This window comes from Tamandua tetradactyla, chromosome 26, assembly GCF_023851605.1.
Source record: "Tamandua tetradactyla isolate mTamTet1 chromosome 26, mTamTet1.pri, whole genome shotgun sequence".
NCBI classification, from domain to species: domain Eukaryota; kingdom Metazoa; phylum Chordata; class Mammalia; order Pilosa; family Myrmecophagidae; genus Tamandua; species Tamandua tetradactyla.
Window position 1 is genome coordinate 29,045,424 of NC_135352.1, and position 20,741 is coordinate 29,066,164.

The 20,741-nt window shown below is 31.9% G+C and overlaps 1 protein-coding gene across 1 annotated transcript in view; it reads right to left on the reverse strand.

The window, feature by feature from the left end:
- Nucleotides 1-20,741, reverse strand: part of TRAPPC11 (trafficking protein particle complex subunit 11) — a 49,508-nt gene that overhangs the window by 22,629 nt on the left and 6,138 nt on the right. Inside the window, exons 6-19 of the mRNA XM_077144320.1 lie at nt 15,693-15,792; nt 15,238-15,311; nt 13,475-13,571; nt 11,717-11,850; nt 10,918-11,065; nt 8,251-8,344; nt 7,442-7,521; nt 7,267-7,345; nt 5,989-6,043; nt 5,504-5,649; nt 4,753-4,814; nt 4,500-4,632; nt 3,787-3,917; nt 1,102-1,257 (exon numbers count right to left, since the gene is read on the reverse strand). Coding sequence (XP_077000435.1) covers nt 1,102-1,257; nt 3,787-3,917; nt 4,500-4,632; nt 4,753-4,814; nt 5,504-5,649; nt 5,989-6,043; nt 7,267-7,345; nt 7,442-7,521; nt 8,251-8,344; nt 10,918-11,065; nt 11,717-11,850; nt 13,475-13,571; nt 15,238-15,311; nt 15,693-15,792 — 1,489 coding nt within the window. The remainder of the gene's footprint in view (nt 1-1,101; nt 1,258-3,786; nt 3,918-4,499; nt 4,633-4,752; nt 4,815-5,503; nt 5,650-5,988; nt 6,044-7,266; nt 7,346-7,441; nt 7,522-8,250; nt 8,345-10,917; nt 11,066-11,716; nt 11,851-13,474; nt 13,572-15,237; nt 15,312-15,692; nt 15,793-20,741) is intronic.

Below are 20,741 nucleotides of genomic sequence, written 5' to 3' on the forward strand. Positions count from 1 at the left end.
TTCAATTAACTCCATTAACAAATGGATTCAAAACAGGATTATGAATTATAATTTGTGTCTGGTAGCCTTGATCAGATATCAAGTAAAAATTAAAATAGTTAATTGAAAGATTTAGCCAATATCGTGAGGGATTTGAAAAAAATGGATAAGCCAGAAACTCTGGATATTGGTTAACAGACTCTACATATTAGAAAAACCATTATGGAAATACTTACGTACAGTCTTCTGTTTCTACATTAGAAATGATTCAAAGTTAGATTAGCTAACTATTTCCATTCAAATCATGGAAAATGAGCACTTAGTATGCATTAACTACTATTCCAAGCAATTTACATTAAAGACTGGTTTAATCCTCAAGAAACTCTACGCAATAGGTATTATTATTATCCTTACTTTCCCTGAAGAATAAATTGAGAACAATCTATGGGTTAAGACTAGGTTAAGAAACTGCCCTGAGTCACAAGCTAGTAAGCTGGAATTTAAACCCAGGTTGTTTGGCTCCAGAATTTATGCTCAATAAAAATATTACTTTTATCATATATTTTCGAAAAGCATTTTAATTATCTGTACTAAAGAAATCTTTTAAAATATATATCTTTAGTTTTTCTTTAATAACATGCAATACAGCAATGCCTAAACATCAAAAAATATATACATCTTTAATATGAATTATACAGTATGATTGTTATATAACATAATACATGTATTATTCAAATCTCTGTAAGTGATTATGCAGCCACTATAAAATGGTCTTATATACTAACACAATATACATTAAGTGAAAAAAAGCCAATTACAAAGCCTTATGTACAGTATACTCTCAATTTTTTTAATTCAAAAAATTTTTTATATTATTAAAAAGCTCATAGAAAAACGTCTGGAAGAACATCTACCTATTATGAATGGTTTCCCTTTGGAAGTCCAGGGGTAAAATTTCAACTTTCACTTAATAAACTTCTGTACTTTTTCCCAACAAAAACATGCTACTTTTATAATTTAAAATATTTCTAAAACAAATTTCAAAATTAACCTCAATATTCCCAATATAAAATCATTACTTTTATCATTTAAAATGTTTTTAAAACAAATTCCATAACTAACCTCAATTTTCTTTCCCACATCTTCAGTTTTTGCAACAAACTTGAATAAAAATTTTCTTGTTTTACCAGGAACTAAGCATACTTTCCCCTGATTCAAATTTTCTAAAACTTCACTTGCTTTGGATGCGTCCTCTAGTACACAGAACTGGTTGTATTCCTGAAAAAGAGTTTAACAAGGATAACAGTTTAAAACATCAAACATCAGATGCACTAACACCAAACACCAAGAGAGCTGGAGCTCATCAAGTTTTACTTCACTAAAATGTCAGCATTATACAGAGTTATTAATAAAAAGAAGTATTTAATATGACATTTGGAGGCACTTATCAATTCACTGCTATCAGTAGAAAAAGACCATTCCCTACACACAGGCTAATTTCTGGATATTGGTTAATAATAGAATCAAAATGTCAAAACATTTTGACACCTTTTCCCAGAGGAAAAAAAAAGGTTTGTTCTTGACACTATTGATTATTATCATTTTAATGAAATGCTCTCTTTTTACTTGGCTTCTGTGACATTATACTATGGCCTATTTCTCATCCTCATTGGCTGCTTACTTCTTTTACCTCAAAAGCATTTTATTCCTTCTTCCTGCCCCTTAACCTGAGGTTTCATAAGTTTCAGTCCTTAGCTTTCCAGTCTTTTCTTTATGTTCACTTCTTATGAAAGTTCATCCATTTCCACATATGCTGCACCTCTGTTTCTAATATCATTCACATAAAATCTGCATTTTTAACTTCTATTTCCTTAACTACAAGCACATGTCCACAATTGTGCAGAGATCTACTGTCATCTCAAACCCAGCATGGTCCCAATTTGAATATATTTCCACTTTCTCTGAAGAACAAACTCCCCATAGATGAAAAATAGAAATACCTTTCATATATGGTATTTGTGGGGGGTCACATGCACATCTATTCAACAAATATCAAGAACTTCCCAAGAGCCATATTCTATACTAGAAGATAAATTAACATCAAAAAATTCTTAAACAGTTCAAATTTTATACTTTTCCTCTAATTTTCATTTCCACCCCATGCTAATGAAACCTAAGTACTACTTTCTTCTTGAGAGCTGTATCTTCAATTTCAAATAAGATAAATTCAGAATAAGTATCATTTTTAAAGCCAATTGTTTTACATTCTATTTTAGCATTTTTACTAGTATTCAATGATAAAAGTAGTGTATCTTTGTTGCTAAAAAAAAAAAAAGGATAGAAATGGAATAGTAGTATATAAAAAGGAAAGTAAATGAGTCCCTAAATTGGCAGAATATTTCACAGGGAACAAAAAATGACCTATCCTCATGGAACTTAGATCCTAGTGGGAAAACAAGTAATTAACCAAATAACCACAAAGACAAAGGTAATATCATAGTTGAGACAAGTACTACGAGGGTAAGACAGGTGAATGAGTCATGTATACCAGGGAAGGCTTCCCTGAGGAAGTGTTTTTGAGTGGAAAGATTAAAACCAAGGAAGACTTAACTAGTCAGAGAGGAGGGAGGAACAATTCAAGCAGAGGAAACAGCACGTAGAAAAGCTCCTGTCCTTTATTCACACCAGTTTCATTATTTCTGTTCTACATACACTCAGCATTCTGAACTTATTTTAAATGCGTCTTGTATTTCTTCATCTCCCTTCCCATCACTAGCAACTTAATCTAAATCCTCATGCTTTTGCATCGGAATTAATATAAAGAGGGTCTAGTTGATTTCTAAACCATTTCTACTTTTCTACTCAAAGTTTTTTAAACACAAATTTCATGCTCTTGCTTTAAATCCTCTGATCAGTAGGTATCCTGGGTTTGGGTTTGAAGTTCAATAAAACACTGATCGTCAGGCAACCCAGGTTCAGCTAGCCATTTCCATTACACAGACATTTTTCAGGTTTTATGAGTCAAATCTTATTACAACATATAATATCCTTTCTTCATACCAATAGATAGGCAGATATACAGAAAGAACAATATATGAAAGGATACACAAATCTTAAAAGATTTCTATTTACTCCCCATGTAAGTCACCAAGGTTTCTTCAAGCCATCCAGCCTTACTTCCCATGGTCCCCATTATGAACCTGCTTTAGTGAGGGTGCTGTCTTCACTTGTCCACAATACAAAATGAGCCCTCCTACTTCCACTCAGAGTTTTCTCATTGCCATCCCCCTCTCCCATCTTCATATATCTAGTTTCATTCTTGAAAATTCCTTCCTTTTCTCTGGCATGCCTACTGTACTGTGCTTCTAGAATAGGAATCATATGATCACACACAGACATGTAATTTACTTTTAGCTTCACATCAATTTATTCCATTTCAATTTTAAAACATCTAACTTATGTTACTTTTATAAGGAAAAGTCAATTAAAATGTTGAAGTAGAATATAATAAATAATTTTGATAATTAGATTGTATTCATTCTGAATATATCTTATCTGAAATTCAAATTACACATTACAAACAAATAGCTACTAGATTTCATAAGCATGGAATAAAAATTAAAAAGGAAAAGTATAAAACTCGAATTGCTGATACAAAAGTTTATAAACACAAATACATTTATTTTTAAATAGATCTTATCTAAGCTCCTCTGGTACTATAAAATCATTGACCTAAAAATCACTAAGCTCATTCGAGTTTAATGTAAGCTACAATAAGATGCACAAACCACTAAAAGGTACCATTACCTGATTGTTAAAGCTGACACAGAGTTTGGAAAACCTAATGGGATGTGGACAATCAGCTTTCAGGCAAACATCAAACTGAACAGGAACATCAACATGAAAACTCGGAGCATGGAATTTAGCTTTGCATTGTACTAGAAGTAAAACAAAAAGTTCTGAGTTATATACTACAGGATACTCTAGACCCACATACATAATTCTCTGAACTACATTTTACTCTTCAGAAAAGACATTAGGAAGGACTCGCCATTCTTACTGACTTCTGCACTTGAGACATTTCAAGACATTGTAAGTACAGCTCACTTTTCAAAAACAAATGAAATCCAAATAAATCACAGCTCAAACACCATCTTTAATTTTAAAAACATAGTAGTCGCTTAAATGTAGGTGACATAAGATTTTAAAGAAGGAAAAAAGTCTTAAAAAAAATTACCTAAAATACCTTTCAATATTGAAACATCAACTTTAAAAATAATTGTCTTTTTAAACACATTTCAAATAATATCTACACTACAAATGGACAAACTATACTTTAAACCTAAGCCTAGTATTTAAGATCTTGTTTATTAAGTAACTGGGAAGAAAAAATATCATAGATTATCTATAAAATGACAGCACTTTGAAAATCCTTTCCTTGACTTTTATTCTGCATCTGTTCATTTTGTAGAAATAAGGGCTACTTTTCTGAAAAAATTCTTTAGATGTTGGCTACCCACCAAATGGTACAAAGTCCTGTACTCCTATTGTGAAAATATTGCTGCCAGCCAGAGAAACACGGTCCGCCCACAGTTTCTGAGCAGTTTTCACAGCTAAGACATCACAGTCAGGCTCAGGGTCAGGACTTTCATTCTGCACCAACACAGAGTTAAACATTCAGTCAATCAGTTTTAAAAAATACCAATATGTAGATAAAGATTTAGGTATATATATTTTCTAAGAAACTATTTCATATCAGTAATTCCAACCTACCATTAAAACATTTATGAGGTTCTTTTCTATCCGAGATTTCTGGTCATCTTTCAGAGTTGATGCTAATATTAAGAAAGGAAAATAATCAGAACTAAAAGAGAAGCAAGTAAGTTCATTTTCCCCATATAATGTTTAAAAATATTATAGAAAGAGATGCAAGGGTAGTTTAGTGGTAGAATTCTTGCCTGCCATGTGGAAGGGCCAGGTTTGATTCCTGGCCTGTGCACTCACTCCTCCCCACCACCCCCCAAAAAATCAACAAAGGTGCTGCAGTAATGGGATAGTCACATGGAAAAAGAACGAACTGTGAACGCCCCCACGATACAGCATATCTATCTATCTATCTATCTAGATAGATAGATATCTACCTATCTATCTATATATATATATATATAGAGAGAGAGAGAGAGAGAGAGAGAGAATATATATCTCCCTTAAGACTGCTAAGAACAATTCCAGAAAATTTATAGAAAGCACAGTATTCTAAAAGTTGCCCCAACACTTAATAACACTTACATCTGAACCCTTGGTGAAAAATATCTTGTCATGTTTAAAGAAATAAAGCAGAATAATTTTGGCCCTCATAACAGTACTATTTGGATATGAATCCCGTCATTTAGCACAGACTTTAACACATACTAAGTACTAATAAATATTTGAGAGATCAAATATTATTTCTCATATTTTAAAAAGCTTCAAGATGCTATTAATTTTAGAGATTCAAAATTTAACTGAAAGAATATCAAATTACCTCTTCCAAGGAGTTCAAGGGAGTAAGTAATGTAATCCTTTAATTGGGCCATGAGGTAGGAACATTTCAGAGCTGTAGTCAATATAGATGTGAGGAGAGTCCACCATCCTTCACTTCGGTAATCACACATCACGTAATCCAGCAACCTAAAAGAAGACAAAATGTAAGACATATTGAACCAGCTTCACAAAAGGGTTTGAAGAGTTCTTGGAGAAAATAAAATGCTTTCCTCATTTTATATGAACATAAGAAAATAACACCAAGATACTTCAACATGTATTTTCAAATTCAGTTAAACATGATGTTTCCTAAGACTTTGAAAAAGACTGTGTCAGCAGATGGCACCTGAAAATATATCACAGAAACAGGTTTGATAGAAGTAGATACAAATATGGGAATAATAAATCTTCAATAAAAATTCTTATTCCAATTTCTCTGTAAGTTAATCTGAATACTCATGAAAATAAATAGTGAATAGGACTCACTTTAAAGCTTTGGTATAATCCTTTGCATAATAATATTCCTCTCCCATTTGAACCACTATAAAGGAAAAAAAAATATTTTAAAGATATTGTTTAAAAGTATTCAAAGCTCAACTCAACAACAAAAAGACAGCCAACCCAATTACAAAATGGGAAAAAGACTTGAACAGACACCTACCAGAAGAGGAAATACGGATGGCCAAGAGGCACATGAAGAAATGCTCAATGTCCCTGGCCATTAGAGAAATGCAAATCAAAACCACAATGAGATATCATCTCACACCCACCAGAATGGCCAGTATCAACAAAACAGAAAATGACAAGTGCTGGAGAGGATGCGGAGAAAGAGGCACACTTATCCACTGTTGGTGGGAATGTCAAATGGTGCAACCACTGTGGAAGGCAGTTTGGCGGTTCCTCAAAAAGCTGAATATAGAATTGCCATACGACCCAGCAATACCATTGCGAGGTATCTACTCAAAGGACTTAAGGGCAAAGACACAAACGGACATTTGCACACCAATGTTTATAGCAGCGTTATTTACAATTGCAAAGAGATGGAAACAGCCAAAATGTCCATCAACAGAAGAATGGCTAAATAAACTGTGGTATATACATACGATGGAATATTATGCAGCTTTAAGACAAGATAAACTTATGAAGCATGTAATAACATGGATGGACCTAGAGAATATTATGCTGAGTGAGTCCAGCCAAAAACTAAAGGACAAATACTGTATGGTCCCACTGATGTGAACGGACATTCGAGAATAAACTTGAAATATGTCATTGGTAACTGAGTCCAGCAGGAGTTAGAAACAGGGTAAGATAATGGGTAATTGCAGCGGAAGGGATACAGACTGTACAACAGGACTAGATACAAAAACTCAGAAATGGACAGCACAATAATACCTAATTGTAAAGTAATCATGTTAAAACACTGAATGAAGCTGCATCTGAGCTATAGGGTTTTTTTTGTTTGTTTTTTACTATTATTACTGCTTTTGTTTCTTTTCTCTATGTTAACATTTTGTATCTTTTTCTGTTGTGTTGCTAGTTCCTCTAAACCGATGCAAATGTACTAAGAAACGATGATCATGCATCTATGTGATGATGTTAAGAATTACTGAGTGCATATGTAGAACGGTATGATTTCTAAATGTTGTGTTAATTTCTTTTTTTTTTCTTTCTTTCCGTTAATAAAAAAAAAAATAAAAAAAATAAATAAATAAAAAAAGTATTCAAAGCTGAATGAAACTATGGCAGGCTATGGGTACATACTTAGATGGCTTTTCATTCTTGGACACTTATACTTCTTAAACTGTGCAACAGCATTACTCAGAAGAGTAATTATTATTTCCTGTTAGAAAAAAATAAGTATGAAACATTTTAATAAAAATTTCTCATGTTTTTCTAAAACATTGTTTAAAAAAGTTTATATTAAAAAAATACTTACAGAGTGAATGACACTTCTCTCCTTTAACTGAATGGCAAGAATTCCCACCTTCTCCCTCTCAGGGTCAGAAAGATCAAAACCTGTATAAGACAAGACACAACCCATTTTAGACAATTCATTTAATATAAACCTTTCACATGAAAACTGTACGTGTACACTCCCTGAGTCATTAATGTATCATAGATTCTTGAAACATTCTAGAATCTTAAAGACTCTTAAGAGACAGCTTTTTAAATAAGGAAGCTTTGCTGTGTTCTCTGTTCTGAAGAGAACAACGTTGAGCTCAATTTTTCTTAACCAGGAATCAACCACCTGAAGAACAATACTAGCATCATTCTCTCTACAACATACACTCAATGGAGATTAAACTAAATAATTTCTTAACACTTAAGGTTTGCTTGCCACAGAAGTTGCTCAAGTTATGTATAAACACAAAAAAAGACGCAGAGAAATTATTTTTAAGGTGATACAAGTTAATGATGTTTTAAAATGTCAAATATACTGTTAAGGTTAACTGGAAATGAAATATTTAAACAGAACACAGTGGCTTATTAATCTTCGGTTTAAGACAAGAGATGTCGAAATGCTTTAAGCACATCTTTAATTATAAAGTACTCACAGATACAGTGATAAAAATGAAACATTCTGAAAGTAAAGAAATTGTAAATCTTAAAAAAAAAAAGTTAAAAAGCAGCACCTTTACCTTAATATATTTTTTATGTCTAATGCAGCCAATGTAAAAAGTATGATAGCTATCTTTGCCTTTACTCTGAGGCTGAGAGAAAAGGGAGAAGGGAAAAAGTATTTACTTAGTATTCCTTGTCGCCATGATCTTTGTCCATAAAAGTCAAGAACACCTGTTTCTGTTTCTAAGGGATCAGGACTGGGATACATTATAGATGCCTGTAAATTAAAACACAACCCTAAATAAAACATCACAAATTAACTCATGCTCCACCTTTGAATAAATAAAAATTTTTTTTTCAAAAATAACAACTACCAAACACACATTCAAAATCAAATTTATGAATTTTATTTTAACATAAGTTAAATTTTAACAAAACCTAAAACTTAAAAATGTCATTTTTTAGTGTCATAAAAGTTAAACTGAATAAATCAATGATTCCAAATCAATGATTTCACAGTAACTAACATTTTTACATTTTCTTTTTTATCTTTGCCATAAAAACAGTACAAATATATAACAAATTATGTAAATCAATGGGATAATTTTCAATCTGCTTTTTGTATACAGATATATTCTGTACATCTCACCATGTCACAAACTATTTCTAAAACAATTTTTCATGGTATGAAACCTTCATATTTGAGCAAATTCCTAATATCAATCCATCTTTAGTTATTTCTATTTTATATTACAATGAATAAAACTGTGAGAACAACTTTATAAATCAATGATAGTATTTATCTCCTAGGATCACTCAGGTCTTAGGATTCCTGAAAGAAAAACTGGGAGCCAAAAGATATGCACATTCAGGCCTCTGAAATTATTTATAACATCTAAAGGGAAAAAACCCATGTATTAAAGTACTAATAAGCAAACATTCATTTTAAAGAAGGTTTTTAATAGTTCTATTATTAGTTAAGGTAATATTCACCTGTCTTCAGAAAAGAAAATGGCAGATTTTAAAAGAAATTATAAAAACCATCCTGAAAAAAGAAGAACGAAGTTGGAAGTCTCATGTTTCCTGATTTTAAAAGTTAATACCAAGCCACAGTGGTCAAAACAGCATGATACTGGCACAAAAGCATATATTTAAACCAATGGAATCAAACTGAGAGTTCAGAAATAAACCCTCACATACATGGTCAACTGATTTTTGACAAGATGCCAAGACCCACTCAATGGGGAAAGAACAGTCTCGTCAACAAATGATGCTGGGGAAAATGGATATTCATAAGCAAAAGAATGCAAGTGGACTCCTACCTCATACCAGATACAAAACTCAAAAATGATTAAAGACCTAAATATAAGAGTCAGAACTACCAAACTCCTGGAAGAAAATCTTCAGAACCCAAAGTCCAAGCAACAGCAATAAAAAACAGATAATTGAGAAATCATCAAAATTAAATATGACCCAGTAATTTCACTTCAAGACATCTACCCAAAAGAATTGAAAGCAGGAGCTCGAAGTGATATTTGCACACTGATGTTCATAGCAGCATTATTCACAATAGCCAAAAGATGGAAAGAAACCCAAGAGTCCGTAACAGATGAATGGAAAACAAAACGTGATTGTATACATACAATGGAATATTCTACTGTAGAAAAGAATGAAGTTCTGATACATGCAATATTGTAGAACCTAGAAAAAATATACTAAATGAAACAGGCCAGATACAAAAGGACAAACATTGTATGATCCCGCTTATATAAAACATGTAGAATAAGCAAATTCATAGAATCAGTAGGTTGATTAGAGGTTACCAGGGTCTGTGGGTTGGGGGGAAATCTTTAACTTATTGCTCATCATAAACCAACTCTTCTGGGGAAGTGGGGGGGATGGGGAGTTAATGCTTAATTGTACAGAGTTTCTATTTGGGTAATGGAAAAGTTTTGGTAATGGTTGGTAGCACAAAACTGTGAACGTGATTAACAGCACGGAATTGTACATTTGAATGTGGTTAACAAGGAGAAATTTTAGATCATATATATTTTGCCAGAATACAAATATTTTAAAAACCCACAGGATTGTACAACACAATGAGCCCTAATGCAAACTATGGACTAAAGTAAATAATATAATAATAATAATATTGTTTCATCAATTGGAAAAAAAGTACCATACTGGTACAAATGTTACTTATAAGGAAAACCATGGGGAGTGGAAATACAGGAAATCTGTACTTTCTGCGTCATTTTTCTATAAACCTACCACATACACCATAAAAATATAAATGTATTTTTATGTGCACACATACACACGATGTTTATGTGCACACATACACATGATATTTCAAACGTGATTATGGAGAAACATATCTAATTGCAACCATCCAAGAGGAAAGCAAAATGAAATGTCATATTTAAGAAATTATGGAATTAACACTGTCTCAGATTTCTAAGAGTTTCCCACAGAAGAGAAAGAGGAAAAGAAGTAAGTCAAAATTATCCTTTCTAGTAGGTCAAAATACAGCATATCCCTCTAGTTTTCTGTAAACTTTTGCAAAAGTGATCATAGAAACAAAATAGTGGATTTATAGTGTGGCAAATATTAAAGTGTGGTTTTTAAAGTAATTTTCTTGCAGAAATCTTTAACTTATTGCTCATCATAAACCAACTCTTCAAAGAAAACAACTGCATACTGACAATAATCATAATTGCTGAAAATACAAAAAGTAAAATTATATTCAAGGGCTTAGAAAAAATTACCAATGGCAATCACTCCTATCATCTTTCAAGAGATGATTAATAAATTGTCAAAATGCTAGGTAGTACAGGATCAGTAACTTACTTCATGGTTACAGAGGGTTTTTGCAAGTTGTTTCCGTTCCTGGGCATAGTATGCTGCCTGCTGGTAATAGAAACCAGGATTCTGAGTCTGAATAGCTGTTAATCCTAATTTAATAGCCTCATCAAATAAATCACCAAAGGCCTGGAATCTTTAGAAAAAAAAAATTAAAAACAAAACGTAAAGGAAAGGAAAACAACACTACTTCTAGTAATTACTCACTTGGGACTCATAACCTCAGCTGACTGTAAAAATCAATGGTGCTTTTGCTTAATAGTTAATTTTGCTGCAATTTCTTTGGAAATACTAATATACACTAACTGTAGATTACAAATAAACTCTGCATTTAAGTCAGCTCTTCAATTTGGTACTGACTGTATTAAACAAGTCTTCATACACACATCAAACTAGATCTCAACATAGTACCCACCATTCAAATATACCCATGATTCGGCAAACGGTTTCATTTTAGAATTTTTAAATCAGTCTCAAACAGTAAGTTCCATGACAGCAAGAATTTTGTTTTATTCATTGGTATATCCTTAGAACCTTAATACATAATGGAAAGTCAAGATATATATTTTGAATGAAAGAGATGGTACCAGGAATTAATTGATTTCCAATAAGGAATTGCATGAATCAATATCTACTATTATTGGAAATACACTAAAGCTAAATCATTAAAACCTATCTACTGTAAGAAAACTTTTTCAATTTAGAACCAAAGTCCATGCTAATTCCATTCCTTCAAATCCAGTGTTATTTTTTAAAACATTCTAAAAAAATTCAATTTTAAACATACTGTTTAGACATCCATGCAGCATGCTCAAAAGACAACTCCGCACTTCCAATTTTTTTCTTACACAAGTCGATGTGTTTTCGGAACTGAGCAATTGCATCCAATGGGGTGTTGTGCTGAAAACACAGCCTACAAATCTGCAAAATCAAGCACCAAAAAAGAAAAAAGTCTAAAGGCATATTCATCTTAAAATATATAAAATTTGAAAATCACAAAACAAAACAAAAAAGATTGGAATTTCCTTCTCTAAAGTTCTTTGAAATAGAATGGATTCTTTCCATCAGAATGGTTTGCTAAAAATCAGAGCGTAGTAGGGCTTCACAGATAAGTAAAATAAAATTATTTACTATTTGTACTGCTTTATTCTATATCTTAAAAAACTTTTTAAAACAATCGTCAACAAGTAATTGAGATAGGATAAATTAAGTTGATTTTAGAACTGTCAGAAAGTTAAAAATTTTCTATAGCACAATTAGAGCACAGTAACCACCATTTCAAACAAGGATTACAGAAATTCTTTAAAACCTTTTATCTGAAATGCTATTTCAGTACAGTAATAATCCAGATGTACCTGGAGTAAAAGGAAAAACAGAAAATGACGCCTAAGTTTATTTCCATAAACTTATTACCATATTTAATTTTTTAAGGTACAAAGGGGTAGATGATAAAAAGTCTTATATAGCTCTGTCCTCAGCCATCCAATTACCCGTCCCAGAGGCAACAAATTTTCAGCATGTTTTCTGACATATTCTATGCCAAGACAAGTATGTGTGTGTATTTATATATAAGCTATTATTTTTATACAAATAGTATCACACTAAATATGCTACTTTCTGCCTTATTTTTTTCACCTAACAATATAGCTTGGCGATCATTCCATATCAATTTGTAGAGATGCCTCATTCTCAGTAACTGCATGGTATTCCATTGTTTGAAGTTATAATTTATATAACCAGTCACTTATTGCTTAGTTGTTGCCAATCTTTGGCTGCTACAAGACATAAATATCCTTCATATATGTGATTTGCAAATATAACACATATATATATATATATATATATATATGAGATAAATCTCCTGAAATGAAACTGTTAGGTCAAGGGGAACATGTACTTTAAATCTGTTCAGTCATTGCAAAATTACTCTCTAAGGAAGATGTACCAATTTACATTTATAACAATGGACTTAAGTGTCTATTTTCTCAGACATCACCAACTCGATGGCAGACATCTTTGAAATTTGAGTGCAGAAAGATTAAAAGCAAAACATACTGCCCTCCCTTGCCCTAAGAGAGCATCCATCTCAACTATACACAATCTTAAAACAAAATTTTTAACAGGTGTAAGTATAAGTTGAATGGATATACCTCCTTTCCTATGATTGTGTCTTTAAATCAGGAAAGGTTTCACATTGTTCTAATATGTTGCATCTTTTAAAATGCAGTAATATGGGGAGCTTTACACTCATTCCCTCCCACTCCCACTTAAAAACAAACCAAGCAAAGCAAAAAGAAAACATCTTCCCCAAGAAGTTTTACAAAAGTAAAATTAGAAGCATGGGGCCCATAAGCTCAAAAACCAATCATTACAATGAGGCTTCTAAAATCTAAGGCCTTTTTTGAGAGAAAGGACATAAAAGAGGAGAGTATAATGAATCAAATACTAACTTTCAGAGCAAGAAACTGATTTTGATTCTCAATTTTTTAAAAAGATAACTTAATATTTAAAAACAAATTTCCTTTACTTGAAGGAGAACTATTACCTTGTAGTTTATAAATCCAGCCATAGTCTTAATTTCCAGAATATTAGTTTCATGGGCTCTCAATTCATGTACAAGATTATAGGCAGTCTTATAATTCCTAATATAAATATAAGGAAGGCAGTTAATTACAACATAAATTAATTTTAAGAAATGATTCCTACAAACAAAATTATTACAAATAACGACAATATTTACTCAATATTTCTTAGTATTAAATGGCTCAAAAAAATATGTACAAATCACTATTCAACTTCCTGAAAAATGATGTACTGATTAACAGTATGTATAGTAGTAATCAGCGACTTTTCACTAAAAACAGAAGCATCACAATATTGCATTGTGCTTAAATACCACACAGTGTTCTGTCATTGCCATCTGTCGATAACCGATACAGAAGTTGAAAACAAAATTAAATAAGACAATTTCTCAAAATTACATTGAAAGATCAGGATTTTGCTAACAAAATAAGGTTTTTAAAAAGTACCATTACTAGTCTCTTTAAACACAGAGAAACTGTATTAGCAAAGGAATTAAAATCAAGCTTGAGCGTAGATCAATGAGTGACTTTTAACCCTAAATATTTCTCTAAGCTAAGTGGGTATCACTGGTTTCAGGAATAAGCTAGAGTGGAAGAGGAAAATGTCCTTATGGTGACTAGTACTAAATGGGAATTGTGGTGAGAGGAGAGACTCTGCAGGCATGACTATCTAAGGGTACTACTACCTTAGATAGAAGGTACTGGGAAATCTCAAAGCAGTCTTCAACCACAGAAAAATGCTTGTTCTTAACTTTCCTAATTAAATTTTTTTTCAGAATTATTTCGGAAGGTTTTTAACTAACACCAGCTTCCCTAAAATAAAACTACATTAAAAGCTAGTTATCATAAGTATGTGAGGTTGCTGAGATTTAGAGAACACTATTTGGTGCTTAGCACTTCACAACAAAATCAATAGGTTTCTGCAATATTCCTCTGATCAATAAAATTATTTTTACTTCTCTATTTTTCCTCCCCTATACGCTTAGCCCCCTCATCAACTTCAGGATATAGCTGATCTGTCGTCGTTTTTTAGCCCTTACCCTGCCACTGTCAATCTTGAAAACTTGAGTTAAAGTTAGACAAATATTATGTTTTATTAAGTTGTCTTTGGTAAAAGCAAGGGAATAAAATGCTTAACCTTGGACAACACATCTGTTACTAATCTTCAAGGCTCTGAGTAGAGCCTTTGAGCGGAAAATGCTGCTTCTGACAGATATTATAAACTTCAAAAAAACATCAAATTAAAAATAAAATCACATTTGAGTTGCAATGAATGCAGTATAAACTTAAAAAATTCAGGATGATTTAGATAATATTTCATATATATTATACTTTGGAAATCAATCTCAGCAAGAGTTTATACTGAATACACAAATGAGAAAGAGGATGGAAAAATTTTTAATATTATATTTCTAATTAAATATAATAGTAGACATTCTATCTAAATACATATTTAAAATAATATACTAATATATTCAAATCATAAAGTTAGAAAGCTTTGACACTATAAAACTTACTTCAAATTATAAAATGGTAAATTTTTTTAAATCCCAAAATATTATATTCCATTCATCTCTGGACAAACCAAACAAATATTAAACACCTGAATCTAACCAAAGTAAATCTTTTTAAATTAATTAACATTTAATCAAGATTCAGAGATTGTCAGTAATATTAACATGAAGATAAGAAATATAATTTAGTTTAACAACTGTTAGAAACTTACTTCAGAGCATTTTGTGTATCTTGTTTCAACTCACTGAAGAAAGCTATTTTGAACTGATGTCTAACAAATAAAAGCTGGAAAAAGAACAGGAGAAATCTTCATTATTATATTATATAATTATATATTATATATACTCTCTTTAAATGGGAAAATTATAATGTTTATTAAGGGAAGACATTAAATATGAAGGAAAAGATTCAAAAGAAATACAAGAATTACTCTACCAACCAAGGACAGAGTTCAGAAGATTGTAAAAATTTATGTTTAAGAACTTTACAAGTAAAGAGTATAGAGACAAATTAGTTTTAAAAGTTTTAAAAAATGCTTTAGAAGTATCAAAGCCATTTAAAAGGGCCAAAGTATTAAAAACATTAAAAAATCTCCTCAAAAGTAATCAGTGATGAATAATCTCTAGAACGCTTCTAGTATTTCCTTATTTAGGAAAAAACATGTACCTGGTGTGTTGTTTTATTCAAAAATTCTTTATGAGATTTCACTCTTCTGATCTCAGTGTAATAATAAGTCTGTGCATGTTCATAAAAGGCATTTTCTAATCTGTAAGAAAACCCAACATTTGAATGCTAAAGTTACAAAACTATTTTCAAGAATCACATTTGTGAGACCTGAAAGTAAATTCCTGACAGAGATAAAACCTTTTTCTTATGATTGAGATAAAAAGTGAAGCAAAATACAAACTCAGTCTCTAAGTCTAAAGTAAGACCCCTCCAAAGCCATTTAAATTGCTTAATATCCAAGACATAACTAACAAAAATAACTTTTTTTTATTTTGTAAAAATTAGGTTATCTCTAAGGTTACTTTCATCTCTATAATTGCATTAAAAATATGAAAAAAACCAGATATCCAATAATTAGATTTTACTATTTTTGGTGATTTTAATAGTTAGGGTATAAAGGATAAAAAACTCATGTGAGGGGTGCAAGGGTAGTTCCATGGTAGAATTCTCACCTGCCATGCAGGAGACCTGGGTTCAATTTCCAGACCATACACCACCACTCCCCCCAAAAAGGCAAAAAACTAATGGGCATGGACTTAAAATGAGAACTGGCAAATGAGGTAAAAAGATCATTTACATGATATAAATCCTGATTCATTCCAGAACTTTAAAATTATACAGAAGCAAAGAAAATCTGACCAGAGGTAGATAAAAAACTCAGTTTCTTTTGTGAAAAGAGGTATAAATCAGGAGTATCTACCTAAGGCATGAAAGAAAGCTAAACTCTAGTCAGATAAAGGCTGAATTTAAAAAGTTTTTTCCTTTTCCAAATAACAGAATTTTGAAGCATATTCAAAGCATATTCCTTACATATCTAAGGAATCTATGTAAAGGGAAAAAAAAGCATTATAAAAGATAAGTCAAAAATTAAAAAATTATATATCTATTCCACCCAAGAACCAAAGGATACTAAAGCATGTTGGATCTGTGCAACCTCAGCTCTTGGCGGAGAAAGATATTTGTCAACATCTTATTGCAAATGATGCCCACCCTCGGAATATTTTGTTGTAAAATTGTGGCCACAAGACTAATAAATAACATCTGTATATATAAGAAAAAGTGCAACTGGAAGATATATTTTAAATTAGATTTTCTAGGTTAAGATTTTCTATTTCCAAAACGCAGTTTTTATAAATGTTAAAATATGAAAGTAACTTAAGTTACAGTCCAACTTGTAACTGTATAATGTTTGAAAGAATATATATTACACAATAAAGATTATCCATTAAAGTTTTACAACAAGAAACCATAAGGCACTGACTAGAATATCTAATCTTATGGTAGGGAAAAATATGTCAATGGGTTATTCTAAATGATTAAAAAACAAAACAAAAATAAATTCTTCAACAGAGAAATCAGCACTATCAATTTAGATGATCTCACCAAAGATCAAAGATAAGCTAAACTACAGTTTTTAAATCGGTTATGTACCCAAAGATAAAACATCTGCTACACAATAAAACAGAGAATTGAGAACAAGGAGTCCTGATAAGCACAATTATTTCCTCTAAGCTTACTTATACAGACTCAAACCCCTCCCTCCTTTTTTTTAGTCTTTAGACTTTCTTATTTTCCTTGCAAGAACAAAAGGTTCTCTTCAGCCCAAAGTGAAATGATTAGGCAGGAAAAAACTTGGTGGGAGTTTTGTCATCAAAAATAAATACAGTTGCACAGACCTGCTCAAAATCTGAACCAAACCAAACAAGAAAGCAGGGGGCTGGGGATTACTTTAAGAACCTCCTCAACCTTGGGCTCAGGGAGGCAAGGGCAGGAGGAGTGTCTGGTTTTGTTTTCTTAGAGCAGGAAGCCACGGCTGGATTGGACCTGATCCTAAATAAATATAAAAGATTAAACAGTTCTAGAGATACCTTGGGATATAGATGAAGTGTTGGAAGACTTTCATTTTTTAATTTATACACTTCTAGTCTATTTAAAGGGTTTCTGTTTTTGAGAAAAAATAACCAATTTCAAAAACATAAATAAAAAATGGCAGATATAGTCAAAATGTGAAATTAGTGAAAAGATCAATTCTTTTAGCAAGTAATTCAAAATTATAAGGTAACAGCAAACAATTAAGAATGTTCTTTTAGGAAAGCAGACTTTGAATCTCCTTTTTCCATGACAGGATATATCCAACTAATTCAGTCCTTCCATTTAAAGTAGCTGAATCTCCAATGTCCATGTTCTTCAAGACGTTCTTCCATCCCCAACTAACCACTACTTCCTTCCCACTAATCTATACACTCACAGCATAGCTGCAGCCCTTTCTTAAAGCCTTATCGGGTAGGCATTTGTCTGAAATCCTCGAAAAATTATAAATAATATCCCAAGTTGACCCTTTCAGTGCTCTGTGTGTTATATAATAAAGATGTTTTCAGTGTCTCCAATTAAATTAATTCCCCCATGAAGAACCTAATCTACTTATTTTGAAGTAAACAAGACATACACACACTTTGAATTTATTATTTGACCTGTCTCAAAATAAATTTTATCCTACTTGATAATTTAGACTAAAAATTATGATTATAAGCAGCTCTCTACTACAGTTATTTATCAGAAAATATGTGGAATTCATTCTTAGCAAAATTCATACAAAGATGATCTGGGGTCCATTTTCTGTTATCACTGCACTAGCGCATCAATTAGGCACGATTTTTTTTTTAATTATAGAAGTATATATATCTTAATTAATTGTGGCTGAACTTTTAAAAGTTATGACTAACTCTATAAATGGAGCTACTAGCTTACCATGAACATTTGTGCACCCAAACCATAAATGCAGGTTTAAGTCTAAAAGGAAATAGGCTTCTTAAATACTAGAAACGATTATTTGGGCAAAAATATTTAGCAAAATTTGATGAAAATAGGAAGGAACTACTGTTCTTAAAAGGAAGTTACTGAAGGTAGATCCTGGGCCACAGGCTGAAAATAAAGGGAGTAAGAACAGCAGAAGCCAACAGTAGCAAGTAAATCCTGTATTTATGCCCTACATCTTCTTATCCTTTTCAATTAAAGGAGGTAGAAGGATAAACTAAATATTGCTTCAATACTGCCCCACTCAAAAAAAATGCTTACAGCAGTACCAATTCTTACAACATGGGAAAGCAAATGGATAAGAGAGCCAAAATCTAGTGGTATGCACCTGTGTATTTGTGCATTTGTTTATATTTTCAACAAGTTCAAACTCACTGAAACTCTTTCTTTGAAAGTTTTAAACTAGTTAGAAAATTGTTTCAAAGTTTTTCAAGGGTGCAGAGATGCTGACAGGAAACATTTATATATATCACACATTTAAATTGGTTTGGGGAAAAAATATCATAAGGATGAAACATTTCCAAATGGCCATTTTCAGAACATTCTCTCTACAGCACAACTTTCCTTTGAAAAGCATCTGTTTTCTTACTCATTATTAAAATGTCACCTTTGTTCTGAAAGGCAAAGTAAGTGTGTGGTTTTATTTTTAAACACACTGACAGCATAATGTCATAAGACGTGTAAGCATCTGAACATTTATCTTTTAAAAAAATACTTAGCTTATGAAGTTTGACAACTCTAAAGTACTTTGCCTTAAGATGACCAATGAAGGTCTGTAGTTCAAAAGGGTTTCACAGTACTCTCCAACAGATTATGCAAGTTTTATAAACAATCGACCACTTCTACATTTTTAAAAAAGTAACCAAATAACTAACATTCTGTGGCCATCCTGTAGCAGGTATACTGAATACATCAAAATGCTCTGAAAGTACTAAAACGAGTGAGGGTACCACAGGTAAACACTATGGAGCTTTACTGATATTCAGCTTTAGTCTCTTTTAAAATAAAAAATAAGTATGAAGAAAGATTCTAATAACACATTCCCTCTTCCTCAACAGACTGTCTTGTGATCTGCCTGGGCTCACATCCACTTTTTGGGGGTCATGTGTCCAAAACATTTGCTTTTTACATCAGTCATTTTGACACTGTACTCCTTATTTAAATGCTTCTTTAACTGAGTTAGACTAGAAATGGTTAAGGGCGGAAACCACTTCTTCTATTCCTCTTGTACCATATGGTACTAACTCTGAAAGCTGAAGAGGGCAGGATTACTAATGGTTTGGGTGGAGTTTCTCAACCTTGGCACTGGTGACATTTTGGACCAGTTAACTGTCTTGTTGTGCAAAGCCATATTGTAGGATGTGTAGCAGCACCCAGCAGATGCCATTGGGGCAACCGCGTCTGTCATGGCAATCATAAATGTCTTCAAACATCACCAAATGTTCTGTGGAGGCTAAAATCACCCCCAGCTGAGATTCACTGAATTTATGCTTCTCTTTGATATACCGATGAGAATGACAGATAATTTCACATAGATCATTTTCAGATGTTTGCTTCTGAGAGACAAGAACAAATATAAGAGAAGAAATAACCCAAGTAAACTATACTGTTACTGAATTTAAGAAAAACACAGTGAAGAATAAAGGCAAGTCATTTTACAGTATGAATCAATGAAAATATTTGTATCCAAAACATCCTAGCAAAAAAATGCAAGATTTAATTTTCAAAATCCTATACCCATACAGACAGAAAAATATTAGGTTAAATGAGCCCTATAAAAATCAGAATGATCAGCTTAGAACTTCCCTGCAACATATGGTAAGACTCAAACTTTTCTTTAAAAATTAAACACACACACACACACACACACACACACACCCCAACATGTCAAGAATGAAGCAAAAAAGAAGCCAGAAAAGGAGACACTGTCATATAAAAGCACATTATGTAATAAAAGGACTTTTGGTAATTACTGGATAGTACAACTGAAAGTACAAAGTACTCATTCAAAAAATGAAGCTGACCTAGGTGTAAATATGGAAAACTCTCAAAGAGGTAATGTTAAGTGGCAGTTTGGTATGTATAATATATTTATTTTGTGTATTTTTGCATGTGAATATGTATCAAAAAGGTATACATGTATTTATTCCTACATAAAAAAGTATTTTTTGGAAA